This window comes from Squalius cephalus, assembly GCF_949319135.1.
Source record: "Squalius cephalus genome assembly, chromosome: 14".
In the NCBI taxonomy this organism is placed as follows: Eukaryota; Metazoa; Chordata; class Actinopteri; order Cypriniformes; family Leuciscidae; genus Squalius; species Squalius cephalus.
Window position 1 is genome coordinate 31198057 of NC_137135.1, and position 12228 is coordinate 31210284.

General features: G+C 37.1%; 1 protein-coding gene across 2 annotated transcripts; it reads left to right on the top strand.

Annotated features, from left to right (window-relative positions):
- The first annotated feature begins 8 nt into the window (after positions 1-8).
- hars (histidyl-tRNA synthetase) lies at positions 9-11997 on the top strand. Of its 2 annotated transcripts, XM_079891714.1 has the most exons (14): positions 32-183; positions 814-1111; positions 2957-3046; positions 3131-3250; positions 3335-3430; positions 4385-4510; positions 6262-6369; positions 6479-6577; positions 7462-7555; positions 7668-7795; positions 9604-9876; positions 10734-10850; positions 10938-11084; positions 11755-11997. In XM_079891714.1, exons 2-14 carry the CDS (start codon positions 1001-1003, stop codon positions 11806-11808), a joined length of 1563 nt encoding a protein of 520 aa, XP_079747840.1. In that variant the 5' UTR covers positions 32-183; positions 814-1000; the 3' UTR covers positions 11809-11997. The 2 variants fall into 2 exon arrangements, with proteins under 2 accessions (XP_079747841.1, XP_079747840.1); XM_079891715.1 differs by lacking the exon at positions 814-1111 and having other exon boundaries at positions 9-183.
- The last annotated feature ends 231 nt before the right edge of the window (positions 11998-12228 follow it).

Consider the following 12228-nt stretch of genomic DNA (forward strand, 5'->3'; position numbering starts at 1 on the left):
TCATCGGAGGGAATGCAGTGACGTTAAATCTGTGCGCCCGCAGAGTAGCTGCGGTTCAGTCGCAGGTTCATCAGATCGGCTCTCTGGAGCACCATGGCCGATAAAGCGCAAATACAGGAGGCGATTAAAACACAAGGAGAGGTCGTCAGGAAACTGAAATCAGAGAAAGCAAGCAAAGAGCAGGTTAGTATGAGCTCTGAAGCGTTCTTTAAAGCTTAATGAAGGAATTAACACATGGTGTGACCCGTGGCTGCCCTGCTTTATCTCTCAAATGAGAAAACCGGATATCATAAATGGTTAGGTCTGCTCTGCATGGCAGGTTATGAGCTGTTTTAAGAGATGGAATTGCTTCAATATCATTATTCAAGATTTAACGAGTGGTATTCTACATTAGACATGCGGCATGATGCTAACGGTTAGCCAGCTGATGCAATCTGTCAGCCATGGTGGACATCAATACTCTATATAGATGGATAAATAAATCTGTGTTGATCAGTAGATATTTCGAAATGCATTTATTTGTAGTAATTGCTTGGGTTAGAATGAAAATGTGAAGGTATTGTGACATAAATCACGTGATCTCTGATTGAGAAGTGAGACTGGATGTCGATAGTCCCTTTAAATATGACTAACAAAAGCCCCATGTGTGTATAATGTGAGGGATTGACATTTCAAGGGGTGATAGAAAGCCCTAATCTGGTTAACTAAGAGGTGTGGCGTGATTAACTCAGTTTGGGATGCTGGTGGATTTTGACTGCCTCCTCTCATGTTTTGCTTCCTCGCTGCTGTGATGCCTCTGTTACTGGCCCCTAGTGACAGGGTTGCTCACCACTTTTCTCCTGTTCTTCCTGCTTGTTGCCACGGATACCACCAACATCATCACCACCACCACCGCACACCTGGAATATCCCTGCTGTTTGTGGGATTGGACCGTTCACCTGTGGATGCTTTTGGACCGTATGGTATTGTGACTGGTGTGTGTGTGTGTTTGGACTGCGTAATGAACGCTCTGGGGCTGGTCTCCATGCGCCTGTGTGCTGGACTCATGGGCCGTCGGTCTGCTGTGCTCCTGCCATCTCTGCGTTTCTCTTCTGGAATGACTTTATCACAGGTGCCTTTTTATTTCAGTCACAATCCAGTCACTGCTCATCTTATGTCTTTTAGCATACATGGCATGCCATCTGTCATTTGTTCACATTTTGTTTCCAATCCAAAAACATACAGAATTTATTGAAGGCTGAGAAAAGAACAGGTCACATTTCACTTCAAATCGAAAATATATATTTTATATAAATTCTTAAAGGGATAGTTCACCCAAAAATGAAAAGTGTCATAATTTACTCTCCCTCATGTCGTTCCAAACCTGTAAGACTTTCGTTCATCTTCAGAACACATAAAGATCTTTTTGATGAAATCTGAGAGCTTTCTGTCCCTCCATTGACAGCTACACAACTACCACTTTGACGCTTCAAAAAGTTCATAAAGAGATCGTAAAACTAATCCATATGAATTGAGTGGTTTAGTCCAAATTTTCTGAGACTTGATTGCTTTATATGATGAACAGATTGAATTTAGTCTTGTATTACCATGCATTGCTGTCTAAAGAAGACTTTTGTCTTTTGAACACATTCAAATGTACAAATTCAAGTCATTTCATAATTACATGCAATGCAGGGATTCCCCAACTTGTCAGCTGAACTTTTTTGACCTAATATATTTACTTGAAGTAAGCCCTTAGATTTTTAATGATAAGTTAGGTCAATAATAAAATTAAGTCAATAATAATAATTATAAAAAATAAAATTAAGTTTACGGTTCTGTGATGTTGATTAAAGGTGCATTGTGTAATATTTAGGAGGATCTGTTGACAGAAATGCAATATCATCTACATAACTATGTTTTCAGTGGTGTATAAAGACCTTACTTAATGAACAGTTATGTTTTTATTACCTTAGAATGAGCCATTTCTATCTACATACACCGCGGGTCCCCTTACATTGAAATGCGCAGACATGTTTCTACAGTGGCCCTGAACAGACAAACGCGTTTCGTCACCATGTTGTTCTTCGTGCAAAGAAGCTAGCTAAAGTCAGCGATTAAAACACTGACACAATGATGAACAAGGAACAATAATATTCGCAGTAACATATCGTTTCACTGAATAATTAAGTAAACCTAATTTCTTAAATCTTTGTAAAGAAACCTCATTGCTTAACTGGCTACTCTCCGCTGTCTCAGACGACGACACATTTTCCTGTCGGCCACCGTAACTTCTGTTGGTTGCAATTCGCAACCTCACCACTAGATTAAAAATTACACAGTGCACCTTTAATGGTCACGTGACATGCAGGTAAACAAATAAAATATATTTTTTAGTACATATTTTAAGATATTTTTATTTAAAAATGATTTATTTTATTTTTATGATTTAATTACTTGATAGCTTTTCATTAAACTCACAAACCCCTTTCAGGGAAAGGCCAAAGTTAGGCCAAAAGTAGTCAGATTATATTACATTAAATGTGTAATGTCATGGATTATGTTACTACTAACCACAATTTTTGTCATACAATTTGGATTCAGTAATCGACTACAATTAGCAAGTAATCTACCCAGCACTGGTGTAAGAGACTTCTTTAAACATAAACATCTTAGAGCCCACAAACTTTTGAATGCTAAACATATAAGGTTAAATAAATAACAACAGATTTGATCATTTTCTTTTACCCCTCCATCTTGTTTGGACAAAATACATTTTTGAAAAAATTAAAAACAGCATCATTTTAATTCAGTATGTACAACAAATACTACCATGATGTAAGTTGTTAGGCAAAAATAAATCCTTCAAATGGGCTTCTTTTGATTTTGGGGTGAAAAATGATCCTTATTTTCTTGATAAGTTTCATGTTTCTGCGTGATGATTATACTAAAGATAAAAACTGCTGTTTGTTCTCAGATTGATGAAGAGGTGGCCAAACTGTTGCAGCTCAAAGCTCAGCTGGGAGGAGATGAGGGAAAACATGCGTTTGTTCTCAAAACAGCCAAGGTATGACACGGTTTGTGAGATTACGTGGGTTTGTTTAAAGTGAGCTACTTCGTTCTGATCTGATCTCTTCTTTCCTCTCTGTAGGGGACCAGGGACTATAACCCCAAGCAGATGGCTGTAAGAGAAAAGGTTTTCATCATCATCATCAACTGCTTTAAACGCCATGGTGCTGAAACCATCGATACCCCCGTCTTTGAGCTGAAGGTCTCTTGAACGGTTACACATCAGTTTGTGCGTCACATAATTGCATTAACTCACCGTAATGACCATTTACTTGCGTTTCTGTAGGAGACACTGACGGGGAAGTACGGAGAAGACTCGAAACTCATTTACGATCTGAAGGACCAGGGAGGAGAACTTCTGTCCCTGAGATATGACCTCACTGTATCCACAAGACATTTTTATTGATCTTATATTGAATCTTTTTGCAGATGCATAGCTGTTGGGGAAAGTCGGATCGATTTGCATCTGTTAGGTTGTTTGATTTAAACCTAAATTACCATTTTTTTGTGTCAATGTGAGAAATTGGTAACACTTTTTATTGCATTAACAAACATGAATTAGCAATGAACAATGTTTTTACGGGATTTATTAACCTTTCTAACTGTTAGTTAATACAAATGTTCATGTTAGTTCACAGTGCAGTAATGTTAACAGATGCAACTTTTGATCCTAAAAATATATTGTTAAATGCTGAGATTAACATTACAAAGTTTAATAAATGCTGCCGAAGTATTCTTAATTGTTAGTTCATGAACATTATTGTAAAGTGTTACAGAGAAATTAACAAGCAAAAAGCAAAAGCACATAGATTGAAAGTTGTAGCATAGTCTAGTGTTTATATATGAAGAGTTCAGATGCAAAAGCCTCTAAGTACCATCTGAAATTTTCTTCTAGATATATCAAGCTTGTATATTTAAGTTCAGTAATTTCACTTAAATGGCAATGAAAATTACCTATTAATTGTCATTTAAGTGAAATTGCTGAACTTAAATATACAAGCTTGCTAAAAATGGTCATTCTAGAAGAAAAATTCAGATGGCACTTAGAGGCTTTTGCATCTGAACTCTTCATATATTAATTATACTAGATGCTAATAGATACTAATATCTAATGTTTGTTTAAATTAATGAATTCATAATTTGACATTTAATGCTGATTGGTGTCTTTATTATATTGCTGTAAAAGCCATCTAGCATATGGTCCCTCACTGGCTGCATGAATGGCTGTAGCATATCATGCAAATGCCGGTGTACAATCTCATCTCAACTCCATAACATTTTTTTGAAGATTCAACAGTGCTGTCTGCAGTTGGCTCCTTGACTTTGTCCTCCTCAGGTCCCGTTTGCCCGCTATCTCGCAATGAACAAAATCACCAACATCAAGCGCTACCACATCGCTAAAGTGTACCGTAGAGACAACCCAGCCATGACCCGGGGCCGATACAGGGAGTTCTACCAGTGTGTGAGTACCTCGCTCTGGATTCTGGGACCTGTCTGGACACCTGCGCTTTCTGTTTGTTTAAAGAGAACCTATTATACCATTTTATATAGGTTTACATGCATCCACTTTTCTCATAATATGCATTGCACATCACCTCATTTCTCAGTGTCTGAAAATGGTTGTTAAAGGATTAGTTCACCCAAAAATGAAAAATATGTCATTAATGACTCACCCTCATGTCATTCCGAGCCCGTAAGACCTCCGTTCATCTTCGGAACACAGTTTAAGATATTTTAGATTTAGTCCGAGAGCTTTCTGTCCCTCCATTGAAAGTGTATGTACGGTATACTGTCCATGTCCAGAAAAGGTAATACAGACATCATCAAAGTAGTCCAAGTGACTACAGTGGCTCAATCTTAAGTTTATAAAGCGACGAGAATACTTTTTGTGCGCAAAAAAACTTTATTCCACTATTCATTTCCTTCTCTCTGGGCCTCGAGTGGTTTCACGTAGTGTTTTAGCGCAGCGCTTCTGGGTTGTACGTCACACGCATCACACACGTGACCAGCGTCGACCAATAGTGAGCCTACGTGTGACGTACAACCCAGATGCGCTACGCTGTTACACTACGTGAAAAAACTCGAGGCCCAGAGAGAAGGAAATGAATAGTGGAATAAAGTCGTTATTTTGGGGTTTTTTTGCGCACAAAAAGTATTCTCGTCGCTTTATAAACTTAAGATTGAGCCACTGTAGTCACTTGGACTACTTTGATGATGTCTGTATTACCTTTTCTGGACATGGACAGTATACCGTACATACATTTTCAATGGAGGGACAGAAAGCTCTCGGACTAAATCTAAAATATCTTAAACTGTTCCGAAGATGAACGGAGGTCTTACGGGCTTGGAACGACATGAGGGTGAGTCATTAATGACATATTTTTCATTTTTGGGTGAACTAATCCTTTAAAAGGATCCGGTCTCTCTAACCCCTCCTTTCTGAGAGCCTCCTTTGCTCTGATTGGTCAGATGGCTTATTCTGTTGTGATTGGTCTACTGCTTACAGTGTGTGTGGAAACGAAACGCCATTACCATAGATGAGTTTCAGCTCCAAAGTCTTCCTCAGCACTTGATGCATATTGATACGAACAGTAACGATGCTGTTGGTTTTTAATGGAAGTGCATGCTTAAAGTGCTGAAAACGGCGTCTTCTCGACATGTCGACAGCATGAACCAAACTCTTCCAGTCTCCGTTACAACTACAGTGTTTGAGGGTCAAAGTAGACGTTGTTATTGGGCAGCCAATGAAGACCATAGGCTGGCATTATGCAAACGAGTTACAAACCTACATTGGTTCGTGCTGGAAGTAAAACTGGAATTACTGACGACTCATTTCAGGCAGTTCAGAATCTTTTTTCTTTTGGGAGACTAGCTTTTTTTCATGCATTTTGATACAAGAACTTTACAGAACTTTTACATTCACAAACAGACAAATTTTACACTACATGAAAGGTAAAATCCGAAAAAGCATAATGGAGGCACTATGACATTTATTTATACATTTCTACATTTTTAATTTCTCAAAAGGCTGTACGTGAGATATAAGAGAAAAATGTTTTGTCTTGTTGAATCTTGAGGCAAAACGCCCCCTAATAAAATCAGTTTATAATATAATTTATTATTATCTTTATCATTATTACTAGTAGTATTAGTAGTGTAGTTATTATTTTCAAAATTCTGAATATAAATAATTCTTGTTCTCTGTGGCTGCAGGATTTCGATATTGCAGGTCAGTACGACGCCATGATCCCTGATGCAGAGTGTCTGAAAATTGTCTACGAGATCCTGAGCGAATTAGAACTTGGAGATTTTTGGATAAAGGTTAGTTGCTGGTCAGCATTGGGAAAGTGTTTGTGGTCATTAGAGTCTTTGTAGAACCTCTTGTATATTTATAAGCTTGAGATGAATAGTCACTGTTGTGGTGTTTCAGGTGAATGACCGACGCATTCTAGACGGAATGTTTGCCGTGTGCGGTGTTCCGGACGAGAAGTTCCGCACAATCTGCTCCACAGTGGACAAACTGGACAAGGTGAGAGATCAAACCACAAGAGAACGCTTGAATATTTTTAATCTTATGAAATGTGTGGAGGTGGATTTTGACAGATTTCACAAATCAATTCCAGTTCACAAGCTTGATTCGAGTGCAACTTTTGATTTGATTCAATTTTGATTCGTTTCTATATAAATCAAGTATAGTACATGTCAATTTCTTCTTAAAGGAGAACTCCGGTCAATTTTAACATTGAGCTCATTTTTTTGTAAATTTGGAGTACTGTCAATACAGAGAACAATGACAAAAATCGGTGTTGCCTACACCGTGTTATCCTCTTTTTAAAATTTGCACCCTGTTGACTTCAATGGGGCAAGTCTTAAACCTGCTTTTAGCCTCTTAACATCCTTGATGTGTCATTACAAGTGCCCAGCCCTCTGAGTGATTCCTTCAGAGTGAACACGGTGAATCTGACTGCAGTAGATGTGAAAGATATGAATAAAAGTGATGTTAATTCAGCCAGCGCACATACCTGTATTTACATCCTGTTTTCGGTTGAAGTCCACAGTAGTCGATTGTCGAGTTCACGCGCGTGATCATAGGTACTAAACCTATGAACCGATTTTTGTCGTTGTTCTCTGTACTGACAGCACTCCAAATTTACAAAAAAATGAGCTCAATGTTAAAATTGACCGGAGTTCTCCTTTAAGGAAAACAAATGTAGCAAAGTATAAATCTTATCGCAATTATTGTGCTACAAATGTTTAGTCTCTTTTTAATTTTTTTTATCAATCACACATCAACAGAAAATGGACTAATAGATGGATTTTTGCTATTTAAGAATCTATATTGGTTCATCAAACTGAAGATCTGTCAACCCAGCCCTAATTTAATTTTTTACATGCCGATTGTTGTGCTTATAGATGGCCTGGGAGGATGTAAAAAAGGAGATGGTAAATGACAAAGGTCTTTCAGAGGAAATTGCCGATCGGATCGGGGAGTATGTCAGCATGCAGGGTAAGTAACATTCATCACACCATCTTTTCACAATCACTTACAGTCAAATTTTCCCTGTCCAGATATGTTACCTGGGGTGTTTTCTACATCCACTGACATCTTTGACCTTTAGGTGGGAAGGATCTGGCTGAGCGATTGCTTCAGGACCCCAAACTGTCCCAGAGCAAACAGGCCTGCGCTGGGCTCACGGATATGAAGCAGCTCTTCAGTTACCTGGAGCTCTTCCAGATCACAGACAAGGTGAGGTCAGAGGTCAAGAATGCTTCAAAAGAAAAGTCAGTTATTTCCTATTCCTTAATACTGAACAAAAAGTGGGTTGTACCCACTGATCTATATGAATGACTGGATTGCTCATTGCGTTTTAAACTGCCGGCAGGCGGTGAAGCCACATTGGTATTCCGACAGCATCATACATGAAAACCTTGATCTAAAATCACCCGCTTTGCAACGTAACAGTGGGACAGGATTAGTTTTGTGGATACATGTATGCAAATTAATTGTTACTTCAGACGTTATCTGTAATGTTTATGGTCTTTTCGGGCCGGATAAGTGATAAATACCCTGTGTCTGAAATCGTGTACCGTCTGATGGGGTACTACATTTGAATTAACTTCGCAACTGTTAAAAAAAAAGTATGTTTTATATAGTATGAATATGGGTAGTGTGAATGAAAATCAGACGTACTACATCCAAAGGCCGAATGTTGTTACTATCATGTGACCTACCAGTGTCAGTCGAGTCGCTTCACTGCCATTCACAAATCCTCTCTTGTGGCCTCATGGGATAGTTTAGTGTTCATTTAATGCACACTTCAGAATCTCAGTGGGAGTAGTAGGTCATTCAGGTACTTTTCACCTACTGTTTTTCAAATACTATGTACTATTTTGGCATACTGTTTTTCAAATACTATGTACTATTTTGGCGTACTGTTTTTCGTATGCTATATAGAAGGGAACTATTTGATTTTGGACTCAGCGATAGAAATTGTGTCTCCGCAAACTGCCGATACTGGTAACTGACCGAATACAAAATAGATTTCTTTATCTACGTAATTATGCAGAAAATATTATGCATGAACAGATATATGGGATTATAAGCAGAAATTGATTCGAATATACAATAAATATTACAATACATACAAGCCCCTATTATTATATTGCATATATACTGTTGGAATTTTGTCACTGCACTCTGATTAGCTGGGATTTTTGTCACCAATATTGGCAAATTATCACTTTTCTTGGCAAACATTAATGTCATTTAATGCCTAATGCAAATATAAATAAGAAAAGCTCATCATCTTGCTCAGAGCGACAGTATAAATGTTTGGAAATAAGGCTTGATGTCTTTAAATCCATACGCCTGACAACGCAAAACAAATAACCATTTAAATGTTTAGGACGTTTGCATTGTAAGAATGTATAGGGAGCCTAATGCTGATTTGTAAGGTAATGTTTTCTTATTTAAATCTGATGATTTCCTATTTATTTAATAGAATGTGATGAATACACAAGCGGTGGCTTCAGTTTTTATGATGTCATGCGCAATCCAGTCATTTAAATATAGATCCGTGGTTGTACCATGGATTGAAAATGCTTCTACTTGTGTATTTTCTAATTTAATGCCATCAATCGATAGAATTTAAATTACATTTATATTTGCATTAGGCATTAAATTGCATTAATGTTTGCCAAGAAAAGTGATAATTTGCCAATATTGGTGACAAACATCCCAGCCAATCAGAGTGTAGTGACAAAATTCCAACAGGTTAGAACAAAAAACTTGATTAACTTGAAAGCAATGCTGTATCACATCACAGCGGATTAATTTTTTTATGCTCCACATGCATTTTTCTTATATTTTATGACCCATTAGTTATGAAATACACACCCTATAAAATTGATTAAAGTGGTTTTTCGTTTCAGTAAATTCAGTTATAATTTCATGTTCATTATTGCTTTTTTCCCCACACCCATTCACTGGCTGCATCTGTGGTCCTGTTCTTTTCGTTTGCCCCCATTAATTTTTAAATCTCTCTCTCTCTCTAGGTGGTGTTTGATCTGAGTCTGGCACGAGGACTGGACTATTACACCGGTGTGATTTATGAAGCGGTGCTATCCCAGACCGTCCCAGCACCAGTGCCTACACCCACAGAGCAGAACGGGGCGGATGAGGCGGGTGTAAGCATTGGCAGCGTGGCCGGCGGGGGGCGATACGACGGTCTGGTGGGCATGTTTGACCCCAAGGGTAGAAAAGTGCCCTGCGTGGGCGTCAGCATTGGGATTGAGAGGATCTTTTCCATCATGGAGCAGAAGGCCGAGGTGAGTAAGAGAAAGAGGGGCAGGTTTGAGGGCGTATAAAGACAGAAAAAAAGATGGGAGTTTATTTATAACTAAAGTCTGATTTGGAAGCAAGTGTTCTACAATAGCGTTTTAGGAGTACAGTTAAATGTAACATGAAATTGCATTTGCAACACATTCACCTTCTGTATTGTGACATTTCTGAGTGTTCTTCTAAAATTGGGAAAACATTAATGGTAAATATATTTAAAAAATTATATTTAATGCCATTTCAAAATATATTATTATTTGAGCACATTTATAAAAAGGTGCTAATGTGTTATTATGAAAGGTATTTAAAATGTAAAACTGAAAAGATTGATTCATGTTAAATATTTAATGCTTTTTAAACATCTTTATTTATTAATAAATTTTTTTTTCTTTGAATTTTGAAGTTCTATTATGAAAGGTATTGAATCTAAAATTAGGGAACATCAATGGTCTGTTTTTAATGATTTAAATGCTATTTACACTTTATATATTTTTTTTAATTATTAATAATTTGAGTACATTTTTAGAATGGTGCCCCAGTTTTATTATGAAAGGTTTATATCATCTAAAACTGGGAAGATTTATTTATTTTATGTAATCAGTTTTAAACATTTTAGAACGGTTCCACTGTTTTATTATGAAAGGCATTTACAACCTCAAATTTGGGAAGATTAATTGTCTATTTTTTTTTTTAGTCTATTTGATTTTATTTTTATGCTATTTAAAATTATTTTTATCTATATTTATTTTTTTTATTAATCATTTGAGTATATTTTTAGAAGAGTGCCACTGTGTTTTAATATGAAAGGTATTTTAATACAAATATGGAATATTCCCATCTCCTCCAGTTATCTTCAGAGAAGGTGCGCACCACTGAAACTCAAGTGCTGGTGGCGTCAGCGCAGAAGAACCTTCTAGAAGAGCGACTCAAACTGACCACAGAGCTTTGGAACGCTGGAATCAAGGTCTGTATATGCTTGGATATCATATTAAGAAAACAAATGAGTTGAGTTGTATTGTGGTTCTCTGACTCTGTGTATTGTGTGCTGCAGGCTGAAGTTTTATATAAGAAAAACCCAAAGCTGTTGAGCCAACTGCAGCACTGTGAGGAAACCGGGATTCCACTGGTGGCTATTTTAGGAGAGCAAGAACTCAAAGACGGAGTCGTCAAACTGCGCAACGTGGCCACCCGAGAAGAGGTGAGATCTCTATAGACTGAGATCTGGGATTTGTTTTAATCTGTAATGTGTATGTAATTTATATACAATAATTTGAAATGCCATTCACAAAACATTTAACTAACTGATTATTATCGCTGCCCCCGACTAAAGATTTTTCTAGTCTAAGCCATTAGTTGCCATTACTAATCACATGCTTATATAAATTTGAACGTGCCTATTGACAGAAATCCACCATTCATATGGATTACATTAGCAGAGAGTATTTTTTTTTTTTATTGGTTTGTTTTAAAGTAGACATTTTAAGCTTTCTATAAATATATATTTCTCATGTTGATAGGTGAACGTTTGGATTTCCTACCCGACGTACTGTAATTACCACAAGGACCCATCATTAACAATCTGTCTCATGAACTGTTACTTTGCCACTTTCTGTGGAGTTTTTCTTTTCTGTGACTAGCCAACTAATACAATTTTGGTTGACTAGCGTTTAGTTGACTATCAGGGGGCAGCCCTACTGATTATAGAATAATTTTATGCATTATTCCACACTAAAACAGACTACGTTTGTCTCATGACCCCATATTGCATGTTTAATCCAGTTTTCCTCTTATAACCTTCAACAGTCCAATCCAATAACGAGTCAAGAAAAATGTTAAAAATCACAAATTTTTTGTCTGGTTTCCTGCAGGTGGATGTGCCCAGAGCGGATCTGGTGGATGAAGTCAAGAAACGGACCTTGTAATCTTAAAAACAAATCTTAAAAAGAGTCACCATATAGACGGAGGAGAACGGTGGACCTATTCACTACATGCCAGTTCCAGTTTTTCAGTTGAACATGTACATTAATGAGGAAACATTGAACTCATTGCCTGCTCTTTTAAAATGTCCTCGGATTATGTCAGATCTGTCAATAAATGAGTAACTAAGATAATTTGTTTGTCTTTTCTTTATGATGTTTTAATGCCACGTGCAAAATGCACCTTTAACATTTACATTTTCTCAAATTCTATGGTCATCTTTTAATTAAGAGAGCCATAAATATTAGCCTGGGAAAACCCAGACAAACTTCCAGCAAATTTAGATTTGCTTATAACTCAGTTACTACTGAGAATAGTCTGGTTTTAACCAGGCTAATAAATATTAAAATTTTAAAGCTGTAAAA

What these genes read in the sequence shown, in the direction of transcription:
- hars (XM_079891714.1), top strand. Translation starts at nt 1,001, where the DNA reads ATGAACGCTCTGGGGCTGGTCTCCATGCGCCTGTGTGCTGGACTCATG. An exon ending in TTGTTCTCAAAACAGCCAAG is followed by an intron (nt 3,047 to 3,130) that starts GTATGACACGGT and finishes TCCTCTCTGTAG; the next exon opens with GGGACCAGGGACTATAACCC. An exon ending in CCCCCGTCTTTGAGCTGAAG is followed by an intron (nt 3,251 to 3,334) that starts GTCTCTTGAACG and finishes GCGTTTCTGTAG; the next exon opens with GAGACACTGACGGGGAAGTA.